The sequence below is a fragment of the Solanum verrucosum genome, unplaced genomic scaffold, assembly GCF_900185275.1.
Source record: "Solanum verrucosum unplaced genomic scaffold, falcon-dt-bn FXZP01000196.1, whole genome shotgun sequence".
In the NCBI taxonomy this organism is placed as follows: domain Eukaryota; kingdom Viridiplantae; phylum Streptophyta; class Magnoliopsida; order Solanales; family Solanaceae; genus Solanum; species Solanum verrucosum.
In genome coordinates this window covers 1,952,264-1,965,494 of record NW_026020420.1, presented here as the reverse complement: position 1 = coordinate 1,965,494, position 13,231 = coordinate 1,952,264, and the positions used below count along the sequence as shown (strand labels likewise).

The 13,231-nt window shown below is 34.6% G+C and overlaps 3 protein-coding genes and 1 long non-coding RNA gene across 4 annotated transcripts in view; 3 read left to right on the top strand and 1 right to left on the bottom strand.

The window, feature by feature from the left end:
- The window catches only part of LOC125840965 (uncharacterized), a 229,332-nt gene that overhangs the window by 26,524 nt on the left and 189,577 nt on the right, over positions 1 to 13,231 (top strand). The gene's annotated exons all lie outside the window — the stretch shown is intronic.
- Positions 1,651 to 4,441, top strand: LOC125840955 (uncharacterized). The gene is made up of 3 exons (XM_049519943.1): positions 1,651 to 1,854; positions 3,691 to 3,952; positions 4,072 to 4,441. The coding sequence occupies exons 1-3, from the start codon at positions 1,711 to 1,713 to the stop codon at positions 4,137 to 4,139; spliced, it is 474 nt and encodes a 157-aa protein (XP_049375900.1). The 5' UTR covers positions 1,651 to 1,710; the 3' UTR covers positions 4,140 to 4,441.
- On the bottom strand, positions 5,084 to 8,115 carry LOC125840963 (probable small nuclear ribonucleoprotein F). The gene is made up of 5 exons (XM_049519952.1): positions 8,063 to 8,115; positions 7,166 to 7,253; positions 7,009 to 7,046; positions 6,139 to 6,203; positions 5,084 to 5,357 (listed from the first exon to the last, which is right to left on the bottom strand). The coding sequence occupies exons 1-5, from the start codon at positions 8,066 to 8,068 to the stop codon at positions 5,288 to 5,290; spliced, it is 267 nt and encodes an 88-aa protein (XP_049375909.1). The 5' UTR covers positions 8,069 to 8,115; the 3' UTR covers positions 5,084 to 5,287.
- On the top strand, positions 9,135 to 13,224 carry LOC125840957 (co-chaperone protein p23-2). The gene is made up of 6 exons (XM_049519945.1): positions 9,135 to 9,237; positions 9,332 to 9,515; positions 10,713 to 10,869; positions 11,894 to 11,919; positions 12,014 to 12,059; positions 12,923 to 13,224. The coding sequence occupies exons 1-6, from the start codon at positions 9,233 to 9,235 to the stop codon at positions 12,955 to 12,957; spliced, it is 453 nt and encodes a 150-aa protein (XP_049375902.1). The 5' UTR covers positions 9,135 to 9,232; the 3' UTR covers positions 12,958 to 13,224.

Below are 13,231 nucleotides of genomic sequence, written 5' to 3'. Positions count from 1 at the left end.
CTTCTAGTTCCTTTCATTAGATAAGAAATCACCTCCCAACAACCATAATATATTGCAAAAATATATTTAAAATTTTGGTAGACTTTTTTCCCCACTTCCCTAGATTAATTTTTTTTTATCACATAGTTAGTATGACATTTTTCTAATACTTAGACAGCTTCTTCAGCAAACTGGCACCACTAATTAATTACATGTTGTTAATTATTCATAATGGTGGCAATGAAGAAAAAATTATGTTGTTGAAATGTAATGTTATAAATTTTAAGAATTATGTTATTAATTTATAAATTTTAAATTCTCGATCCACGTTTGATTTTGATTCATCTGACAGTATTGTTGGTGGGAAGAACAAAAGGCCAATTTTAGCAACCTAGTGTATAAAACATTCGTATTAGCAGAATTCAAAGAAGGATTGTATCTCAAAAAGTGTAATCAATCTGGTAAACTGTATATCTTGATACAAATATTAATGATTGTTTTCATAATTTGAACACGTAATTTATAAGTTACATGAAAGCAACTTTATTTTTTTATTAAACTCGATTATCCTTTCCCAGAATTTGAGTTGAAATAAACTAAAATATCTCTTTTGTAGTCTGTTTGCTCCTTCCTTAATCCTTATCAAGTACATTCTCCAAGTTTTAATATCCTTTTCAAGTAGGTCATCAAGAGAATTATAAATTAAATTGACATTATAATTACTCTATACCAAAGTTATTTTATGAGTATTTTTTAAATAACTAATTCAAGTCAAAACCAAACATATCAGAACTATCAAATGCAAGAACAATACTTTATTAATTAAAAAAATAAAATACTTTGATCAAACAATTCAATCCATAATTTTAAACTTCAAACTCAAAATATAAAATTTAAAAAATAGCTTTGAGAGGTATTTCAAGAGAAATAATAACAATATCTACTCACAAAACTTTAATATTTTTTTTTTTGGACAATAAACTGTAAATTATTACCATTCCATAATGAAATATTTACAAATTAAAGAGCATCTAAAGTCCTAGCCACCTTCTAGGAAGATTGCTTAGTAGTTAGTACATCTAGACATCATAGAATAATAACCAATCAACAAACATAAATTAAATTAAAACTAAGTGCAAAGTGCTATAGTATCATTTGATACTAGATATATGTATATATTTTTAATATTAGATACATTTTGAAACACAAATACATAGGATGAGAGGCGAACGAGAGAGTGAACACGTATCTTTTGATACTAGATATATGTATCTTTAATACCAGATACATTCTGAAATACAAATACATAGGGTGAAAGGCGAATGAAAGAGTTAGTGTATATGTGAATCACACTTGCATATAGTGTATCTGGAACAAATTACACTTAATTTGACTCACATGTATCCGAAATACATGTATCAAGCGAAGTAAATATGGCACGAAAGGTAATTTTAAAACTAAAGTGGAAGAATGGAATGAAAGTATAAACCAGTGGGATTTACGTTGTTTGCTCTAGAAATTTTTCCTTAAGGCCTACTAAAACTTGGGCCTATTTCTGGTCCAAACTTTCAAATGGGCCAATCGGGTTGGATCAAGGATATCCAGTTGCCAAATTGAATTCTGTCGTTAATTACAAGGTTTATTGGAGACAAAAACAAGAATGAATTTCATCGAAAAATAATGAAAAAACTTTAAATTTGTTAACTGGGTTTCAAATTTCTTAGTAGAAAAATGGATGCTACGTTAAAGATATCATGTTTGTCAATTAGTATACCCAAATTTACACAAATTTCTCGAATTGGTTCGTTTTCTGCAACACCCAATTTGAGAAATTTGTCTAACAATGTCATTTTGGGATCTCCGTTAACACGACGAGTAAGTTGTTTATTTGAATTGTTTCCAATTTTCTATATGATACTCTTTCTTAATTCTTCAATTTTGTTGTTGTTTTATGCTTTCTCGATCCCATTTAGAAAAAAAAAATCGAAGTTAAGCGTGCTTGATTTTAAGATTTAAAGGTTGAATTACTGGAGAAAATGATACATAAATGAGCTGTTAGTGTTTTCTGGGTTTTTCATTTGGTTTGGGGAGTAGACTGCAGAGGCGGAGATAGGATTTTGAGTTCGGAGTTGTAGGAAAACGGCAGCTTGCTGTGTTCTGGATAAATTATATGAGGTCTTGGATAAAGCTCTGCAGAATCCATCAGAAATGTAGCTCCGCCCCCTGGAAGGACACAGATGGAGCTAGGATTTTGAGTTCAGAGTTCTAGAAAAAAGACACCTTGTTGGGTGTACATATTAAGTGAAATTTTTAATATAAATATGAGGTCTTGGCAAAGGCTACTAGGTTCTGTTGAATCCGTAAGCAGAACTCTATAGCTTCATCCGGGGGAGGACATAAAGATAAATTGAGGTGGTCATGTATTTATAAATTATAAGTGCGTAGTGTTGCATAGAATAAAGAACAAATATACAACGGTGAACACAATGGCGGAGCTAGTATTTTGTGTTTTGAGTTCTAGTTAGGTTATGGATGAATTATTTGTACATATTAAGTAAACTTTTTAATATAAATAGAGTTCTTCACTAAAGCTACTAGGTTATGTGGAATCTGTAAGCAGAACTGTAGTTCCGCCACGGCCACCAGGAGGACATAAAGATAAATAGAGGTGGTCATTTTTTTTTGTAAGTGCTCAGTGTTGCATATGAAGGACAAATATACAATGGTGAACACAGCGGCGGAGCTAGGAGTTTATACTAGGAATTCAAAAGTAGCAAACTTTTTGAGCCCCTTCACTACTTTTTTCTCTTTATGTGGATTCCACAACTTATAATTTTAAGAAGAATTGGTTTTGCCGCTATTTGCACAATATAATTTTTCGACGAAGGGGATTCAATTCTTTAAACTAGCTATGTGACTGGGTGAATAGAGCTTTCCAGTACTGGTGGGAGGTGGCAGATTAATCTAAAGGGCACATATTTTATGGTTACAGACTTATATTGTTTGTTTCTACGGATAGAGCCAATTGAATGAGCAGTTCTATGTATGGAGCAATATCAGCTTGCATACGCCTCTATGTATCTCGTCCTTTTCGATTGGAGTATAACTTGTATATAAGTGCTTCAAGATTAGAATGGTGAAGAGCTTCTTGAAACAGTGGACAGATTGTGTAAGGAGTTTCAAAGGAAAACTAAGCCACAATGTGTTGGAACTTAGGAGAAACCCGAGCTACCCTTTGAATCACTACGTAATGTACTCATCTCATGCAGGGAAAACTTTGTCTAGTACATAACATGTGTTGCATAGTTAGACTTATCTATAGATGTAACATATTAGTATATGTGTTAGCGTCCCTTGCCTTGGGTGAATGTGTGGTAAATGTATACGAAGCAACTATAAAGTATTACATTTGTCTTCATGTAGGCTCCCAACTTCATTTCTCACATAGAAACAAATCATAGGGATTGCAGTGTACACAACATTGAGAACGCATTGGCTTAAAGCCAAAATCTAAACAGAAGGATTCAGCAAGGCCACCACTTTCAAATCTTTTATTTTAAGACCTCATGCATCAATTTCTTAAATTAAATATATCATCATTTGTTTTTTCGTCATCGCTAAAGCTGTGGTTGAAAATAATCTACAAAAAATCTCGGATTTGCATCTCTTTGGATTTTGCAAATGATTTATACATGTGTGTCAACTTTGCAGGCAATGCCAAATGCTGTTGGTGATGCTCACAAACATATAAGCAGTCTTGAATCTCTGTTTTGCTATGATAAATCCGTACCAGAGGAAAGAATTGAGAAGCCAACTGGATTGTCCTTGGCCAAGAAGAATACTGGAGATAATCCTCATTGTCCCGAGTGTGAAGCTAAAGGCGCTGTCCTTTGTGCCACCTGCTCCGGTTCGGGCCTATATGTTGATTCTATAATGGAAAGTCAAGGGATAATTGTCAAAGTTAGATGCTTAGGTATGTTATTTTCTTCCTTCATTCCCTTCACCTTCAAATTTCCCTCGATCTTTGTCAATGTGTGCTGACAAAGATCTGGAAACGGCCAGATATTTTACTCTTCGACTTTGACCTTGCAGGTTGTGGGGGTTCTGGTAACATAATGTGTTCGGATTGTGGAGGTCGAGGTCATCTTGGACTTGCTTGATCCTATCGGTTTGATTGTGCTTGTTTGTCATGAATCATGACGTAGGCTTTGGCTTTGTCAGGTACCATGAAAAATGCGGAGTTTGTTACACATATTCAAGAACAGCCGATTCAATGTTAGCTTTGTGTATGGTTGCGGAAAAATAACGTTATCAGTTAGATACCGTGAAATTTTCTTTAAAGATATCCGTTTTTTGTTCTTGATTCTGTTGAACACCGAAGAATGTAGTATATCTGAATGGATGTAAAACAATTTAGAGTTTTCAAGGATATAGTTTGCCTGAAACAGGCCACATTAATATCCATGCACTTTCTTTGTTAGTTTGAGAATGAACATGGTTCACATTTGAGTTTGCTGTCAACTGCTACTACTTGAAGATTGAATACTTGGCTGAATGAATACAGGGGCGGAGCCAACGTTATAGTTACAAATTCTGCAAAACCCATTAACTTTGGCTCAAACCTCGTATTTGTGTTCAAAATTCATATAATATGTATAATTCATCTATCTAGATCCCAACAAACCAAAAGGTTCGTGGTCCAGAGTGCAGACCCCATAAACTAAAAGTCCTATTTCTGCCTCTGAGTAACAAACAACAGCATGCCTAATGTAATCCCACAAGTCGGGGTCTCGGGAGGATAGGATGAACACAAACCTTACCCCGAACCTATGTGGGACCGAGAGACTGTTTCATTGTCAAAAAGTAGAGAATGCTATTGATCTCCTTCAATGACTTATCTACTCCTAAAGTGAACCCAGTTTCTCACGTATATTTCTAAATAAGATGGTTGAGTTTATCAAGATCCTCAATATGAAAAAAGGAGGCTTCCCCATTCTTGTTTTGTTCTATTGTGTAAAAAGAACAAAATCCAATTCAGATACAAGGGAATTAAGGTTTGGTTTGATTTGTATATTTAACAATTCATCTATACTTTTGTCAATGATACGGGTTGAAGATTGCGATGATAAAAATAAACGCGATCCGAGATCATACAGCTTTCTAGTCATTTTGCTCCGGCAAATCATGAGTCACTAATATTTTCTCCCGACTACCAACAACATATATCAGACAGGAGCAACTAAGAAAACACACTCAAGTCGTTCCAATCATTGATCAATGAACCATGTCACTAAATACAACACACTTTCTAGTCGCGGTCAGCATCTTCCAGTTCTTCATCCTCGGGTACACCACGAAGATAGAGGACATTATTACATCTGCAAATGCAAAACAACCAAGGTTAACGAAGAGAAGTTACATGGATTTTCATTGAGGAGCAGCTATTTCAACCTTGGTGATTTCCATGATGCAGTTAATTAAAAAACAGATAAACAAGTAAATTTGTAAAGTGAGCTAAAAAGATCGAAGGTTACTCTCTCAACAAGAAATGGAAATCTCTAAACAAAAAAATGATGGTCTAAGTTGGTTATTCCAGCCATCCTCTAAAGGAAATGGTGCAAGTGATCCAATTAGAGAATGGTATTGCAAGGAAGACGGAGCATGAAATCAAGTTCGCGAGTAAGGATTGAATTAGTTAGCAACAAGACTCTTTTGAAATGCTATGACTGTCCGAGTACTCACCCATATCATGGGGGCAGCAGAGAAAATACAAGTACATTATACAATTAAGTCATGATGGTCGAATATTAACAATTTATGATCTCCACCATAAGACATCCAACATGTAGAAAGATGCCAGGCAAAAATAAGAGTCTCCATCTTTCCACTTCGAAAACGAACCAAATGTGGGGAAAAAATTAACAAAAAATGTCAACCAGGGAAGGAATAAATGAGAGCTCCATTTTCAACTAGGCATGTCTCTTCAGTTTTATATGCCTTGATGCAGGCAGAATAGAGGGCAGGGGGAGAGAGGGATTTGTTTACTAGGTTTTTTTAAATACTAACTAACTACCACAGAATGAGTATTATGTTCAGCTGCTGCATGAATTTCAAAGACAGTCCAAATATCAAGATCAAAAGTCAAAGCCATGAAGGTACCTAATCAGGATCTCTCCAAGAGAGCCGGAGCTTACTCCATCAGTGAACTCTTCTGCATTAGCAAGCTGCAAAAAGAATAAAGCAATTCCAGAAAATTACACACAAAAATATGCACGGATCCAGAATTCTTTGGAAAAATCATGTTACTGGGAGATCATGATAACTTCTTCAAACAATGAATGTAATATGCTTTGTCTTTTACTGCATATTGTATTGTTTTCTGCCTGTTATTTTTCTTATTTTAGTTGTAAAGCCATTTGTAAAACAATACTCTCCTCCCACAGTCAGGTTTTTATGTAGTCAGAGGTACATGGAGGTATCCTTATCCAAGATAACCTTCACGTATGCAGCTATTCGGTAGTATGTGTTGCAGACAGATGAATTAGTTAATTATTTCCTACTTCATTACAAGGTAGCAGACTATCTTTGAAATGATCTATGCATTTCTGCAAAATTGATGGGTCAGGCTTGAGCTGTTTGTACTTTACTAAAATAAAAGGAAGGCGCCATAAGTTCGTGAATTCAAATGTAAAAATTGGATGGCATCTTGAATGCATCTTCAGGTTTGAATATAAAGAAAGAAGAACAGAGGTTTACAAGATCAAATGCAAAGTTAACACGATTTGTCCTAACAGAGTTTGATATTTGGACAAATTCTTTTCTATCTGTTTGCAAAAGGAAATCCTTAATACAATATAATAAATGTGGTGATCTAGATAGCAATTCATGCCACTGATGGATAACAGTGAATGGTTCATAATATAGAGTTTAGCATATCACAAGGATATACATGCACATACATCCACTTAATGATGATGTTCTTTCAGACAAATTGATTATACAGACAAAAACTCAAATTAACAGTAGTACCTGCAAGTTCATGTATGAATCCACAGAGACCAAATACCCTTGAAAGAGAAGACAAAATAAATGAGCTTAGTTAAATAATGAATGCACAAGTCTAGTTCTCAAAAACCATAATGAATAACATAGTGTTAGGAATCAGCAAGTCCGAGAAGCTGAGTACCTTTGTACTCTAATCCCCACTTTAGCTTTACCATCACATGCTTTCCAGTCAAATTGTTCAAAAAAGGCTTCGGATTAACTGGTACTGTCTGCAATGACACAATATTATAACATTTTCAGAATATGAACGCAAAGTTTCTAAATATAACGTGATACTCTACTCTTATTTCCATCCACACATAATGAGTAAATGGTACAACACCATGATGATTATATTAGCCAAGATACGAACTTCTGTAATAAACTGAAGATTCACAGTACCAAACACTTATGAAATATGATGCGCCAATACTTTATACTTAGTAATTCTGCTAGACAAATGACAAGCTTTTCAATCGAGCTCAAATTAAATTAACTCATTCATTCCAAAATTCGATTTTAAATACTTAAAAACAAACAGAAAGTACTATCCTCATATCAAATTAATGAAAAAAAAAGTACCTTTAGGAGTTATGGTTATATTAGCTTAATATGAATCTCGGGAAGCAAAATGCTAAACATTGTGGATCAAGAGCGTTAAATATGCAAGACATACAACACATATCGCAAGCTTATGATCCATAGCAACAGTAAGAAGTAACAATGCAACTATCGAGCAGCAAATTCATACATAATTTGTAATAAGCTAAAATGTAAAATTACAGCACCAAAAACGCTCAGCAATACACAATTTGCATAAATACAGTTTGCGTAGCTGCAGTACAGTGTTCACAAAGCAAAAAACTTGTCAAAAACAAGTTAATTTAGGCTTGAAGAAAGATGATAACATCAGTGAACAGCACAATTGAAAACAGCAGATGAAAAAAAAAAAGACGAAGAAGAACAAAGAAAGAGCACAACAAGGAGAAGAAGATAAAATTCATAAAACAGCCATTGAAAAATGAGATCGAATACTTACCGCCATTGAAGCTTTTCGAGGTTTAGGGTTTCACAAGAAAGGCGAGAAAAAAACTAAGTATGAAAATGGTGAGCTATATGAATATGTATTCTCCTCGTTGGGCCTCACAAATTTTAATGGGCCAAACTCCAATTAAATGGGCTTGGTCCATGTAAGGTCCAATCTTAGAGTGCCACAAATAGCCCATTTGGAGCAACTATTTATGCCATGTCTTGATAGTGAAATCTTGCAACGTCTACTCATTTCGAAACAACTTCAGATATTAGAGATTGAAATTATAAAAAATCGCATCGGTCATAACTCATATACATTATTAAATTTTAGTTATATAGACATTTCTACATGAATTTCAATCACAAATAGGACATGACTTGAACCAATTTTTAATAAAGTGTGAAGTCAGATCTTCTTATAACGTATGTGTACAAATCAAAAGCCCAATACAAATAACAATTAATCTTGAATTTTTCTTTGTTTAATATGTATATCATTTTATACCCGTATTCTTATTTAATTAAAGGAAAATCTTTTCAAAAATAAAATCGCTCGATCTTATATATTTTTACTAAAGTTTCAAAAGGAAGATACATATAGTTTATTTCATTCTAAACTTCTTATTTTATTATTAATGAGATTTCTACCTATATTACTATAATTTATTTCTGATCAAATTTATTTTAAATAATCTTTAATTTTATATTGAGTCAAAGTGCATAGTACAAATCAAGTGTAAGTAATACGATAATAATAACAATAATATAATCAATATAATTCATAAATAGAGATTGGAAAAAAATAAAATATGATTATATTACTATCTTGAGAGATATACGCAGATTATATTCCTATCTTGAGAGGTTAAAATATTGTTTAGCTATCAAAACATATGAAAAAGGAATAAAGGTCAAGAAGCAAAAAACTCATGGCTAAACACAATAAAGCATGACAAAATATTTTGAACAATTATTTTACTTTTAATATAAGATATAATAATGAATTAATGATTATTTATTTTGGCTAATAGATTAGGAAAACAAAGTTAAAAAGAGAAAGTGACAACTATGAACTGCTAATTGAAGAAAATTTTGAGCTCTAAAACTCGAAAAACAGAAGAAAAATCGACATCAATTGATCCAGTGATCGACTGAAATCTTCAATTTCTCTGCAAAAATGAGGTACCCATTTGAATAAATTTCAATAATCTGCAAAAAAAATTCACTTTCTGAGTTGTATTCTGTGAAAATTTTGAAAAAAAATTAATATGTGCAGCCGTCAACCAGAAGTACTTTGGGCTCAGCGATCGGAGAAAGTTTACTTGACTATATCATTGCCTGATGCTAAAGATGTATCATTGAAGTGTGACCCAGATGGTGTTTTTAATTTCTCTGCTATTGGTGTCAATGGCGATTCATTCTCCGTCACTCTCCAGCTTTACGGGAATGTTATTCCTGAGGTTTTTTTCTCTGTTTTTCTTACTGTTTTGTGTAAAGTTTTGTTTTTTTCTTTCTGGGTTTTCGTTTATTTTATTGGCTGTGGTAAATTTGTTGAGTTTGATGAAATGGGTTGATGGTAGGTTTATGTTAAAGTCAGTGTTTGCAGGGATTTGTATGTAAGTGAAAAATGTACAGATATTAGAGAAATCCTAAATTATTGAAAAAGGGTACAAAAATGTAGCAATTGTGTTGAGTATGATGAACAGGGTTGTTAGTATGTTTATATTAGGTGTTTGTCTAGCAATTTGTATATGATTAGAAAATGTGGAGAATCCCAAATTATTGAGTAAGGGCTGTCTAGTGTCCAGTGCACTAAGCTCTCGCTATGGGGTGGGGTTTGAGAAAGGGGTGGACCTCATCATGTCTTACGTTTGTGCAGCCTTACCTTGCATTTTTGCATGAAGTTGTTTCCGCAGCTTGAACCTGATGAGTACTTTTACCATTGCACCAGCGATCTCTTCCTTCCGAAGTATGGGAAAAGGAGGAAAACACAGTCAACAATAGGGAAGTAAGGGGGGTATGGCTCAACTTTCTTGCCTTTCCCTCAGTCTTGTTGTGAGTTTTCAACGAGCTCATTGTATGCGTGTAACTAAAAGTATATAGACCTTTTATCCCGAATTACCTATTATTCTCGGTCCCATTGATGGGAATGTTATTGAGTATTGGAACAAGATGGTACAAATAGATTGGGACAGATGTTAAGGATTCATATAGCTGACTATAACTAGTTTGGGATTGAGGTGTTGTTTTGCTGAAAAGGGTTGTAGTAGTTTCGAATCAGGATGCCTGGTTTATTGCTGTGGTTCCTAATGGGTTTCACAAAGTCAGCATATGGCTCACTCAATCATAGCTGTTGTACCTTTTTGCAATGGTTCATGACCAGAGGTGGATCTACATCAAGATAGATCTACCCTCTGCCTTGGGCTTGGACTATATAAATGGATATAGAAATTTGTCATACTTTTGGGAAGTGTATAAGACCGTGAACCCATTGGCCTATGTTTTTGACTTCAAGTTGTCTTTGCTTGTATTTCTTATTCTTCTAGAGTTTGGTAAATGTAGATAGCTGTGTTTTGCACTGGATATTTCTTCCTTTACAATATGGTTTCAAGGTTAGAAAATCCTCATGGTTGATATCAGAGTGCTTTCTGGTGCAGCGGTGTAAAACTAATATTGGGTCGAGAATTATCCTCTGCTCAATCCAAAAGGAGCAAAGAGGCTGGTGGCCAAGAATATTGAAGTCTGAAGAGAAGCCCGCTCCATACCTCAAGGTCGATTGGAACAAATGGTGTGATGAAGATGATGAAGAATATTGTGAGTTGGCTGCATATCACTTGCTTCATTAAAATTAAATTAATTTTATGCTATCTTTCCATTAATTTGAGGGGGAAAATAGAACTAGAGAACTTAGGTATTTTAATGAATCCTAATGCTGGTAAGCCTCCTGCCTGTTCAGCCAATCTTACTACTGTTTTTCTGTTGAATCTTCAATTTGTAATTCAACACCATCCCCATCCTTCCTCTTTTATTTTCTTATGCTTTGGAATAGGAGCAAAGTGGCAGATGAAATATTAACTGTATTTTTAGGTTTTTTTTTTTGCAAGTTTTTTTCTGTTTTCAGTGTGGAATGTATCATTTGATTGATCAAAATGCAACGTTTAGTAATCGGACTGCGGGTTGAGTGTATTAAGTCTGACCATCTCTTATCAAACTTTTCTGGCCTGACTAAAGGAGTAGAAGGTTTGAAACTCGATGGATAATGGACCTACCCCTCTGCCCTTCTCCACTTAAATACCAACTCGATGGATAATGGACATGCCCCTCTACCCTTCTCCACTTAAATACCATGATTCTACGTACATCAATATTTGAACACGTGATGTGGGCCTATCCTGCACATTGCGCATTTTGGTCTTACCACTAGACCAAAACCCCGGGGGGACCTAGTTTGCCTAAAATTTTAGTTTTACAATTGATGTAATGTGAAATGATAATGTGCTCCAAAATTAGGCATGCAGGTTTGCGTTTTGTAATTCCCAAGCCTTCAAGTTGATCCAGTTCTAAATATCATTTCATCACTTCCCTCCCTATTCATTTCTCGGACCATAGTGATAATCAAATTCTGTCAAGTTAGTGGTCTTTTATGGCTCCGCATCAATAACGATGAATATTGAACAATACTACCTCACCTACTTCCTGCTTCTCTCTCTTCTACGTTGGGAAGATCTGGTTACATGGCATTCCTTTTCAGTCATTGGCCAACTCCTTCTCATGTATAACGTTATTTGTTGTATCCTGATATTCTCATAAAGCTAATCCAGTTTTCTGTTCCATGCAGCGGACTCTGATGATGGGGGTGTTGCGGTAATGCCTAACCTGATTTGTTAAATATTATATGCAACATAATGTTTAGTTACTTTGATCATAGTTATTTAACTTGAGTATATCTTTCTTTTAGTATACTGGAGATGACGACGAGAGCAGCGATGATGGAGGAATGCTCTGTGAGTTGTTTCCAATCTGATTGGACTAGTTTACATATATCTTTAATTTGTTGTACACATCAGAGACAATGCTATGTTTTTCAGTCAGCTCTCTTTGCAATTCATTAGTATGCAGCTGCTCTCAAATACTTATTCAGCCCTCATTTCCTTTAAGAGAGGAATAGAACCAACTTAGTGCTTCTCATTTTCTTGCTCATGTGAACAACTTTTTATACTCGATTGACAGTTAAGAGACAAGAAACTTAGAGAGATTGGAAGAAAGGGAGAGAAAGGAAAGGAATGAGTGTAGGAGGATAACATTCGGAGCTTAGATAAACTATAAGGAGAGAAACAGAGGAGGAGAAAACGAGAAAATGGGAGGACAAGGACAAGTTACTAAACAGAGACTTAAACTTTCGTTTATTCCAACTGGGAAACCTCACTTAGTTAAACTTTTTGTAATGCTAAAAGACATCTTAGAAGCGAGAATAAAATGAACATTCGATAAGTACATTGAATTCACATAACACACATTAGCTTTAATCGTGGTCTCTCCCAGTGTGTAAGTTAGTGGCCCTCTACAACTCTTTTCTTCTCTGCTAGTGTCTTTTTTCCTTCTCCTCGATATTCCAGTATCTGCCTGACGTTTTCTTTCTCTCTTCTAAGTTACCAAATCAACATTTATTTAGCTGTTGATTTTCTCGTGTATTCTGATTATTTGCTTGCGTAAAGGTAAACAAAAAGTCCATGTTTGCTTGCTCTTTCTGATACATCTGTTTCAATGTCCTTAATTTCGCCTATCCAACTTAGCCGGATAGAAGCAAGTATATATTAGGAGATGGAGTTTTCCCAATTTTGACACTAATTTTGTCTCTTAATTGCAGATCTTCCAGACCTGGAAAAGGCTAGAGGAAATTAAAACCAGCTGCTGAAAACTTTGAAAGAGGCTGATGATCATCAGAAATGTTTAGAGTTTAGTCTTTTAGGAAGCAAAATATAATGACTTTCTTGCTTAAGTATTCAGATGTATAGAGGTTTTTGGAAGACTGGTTTTAAGTCATGTGTTAGATCTAGTTTCACCTTATCAACCTGGGTAAGGAGTCACTTTTGTTAGAGAGTGCTTTACCTCTCAATATGGGATTTCCCGGCACGATTTTGGATTTAAAAGTAGTTCACTTTGCTTTTCTAATTCT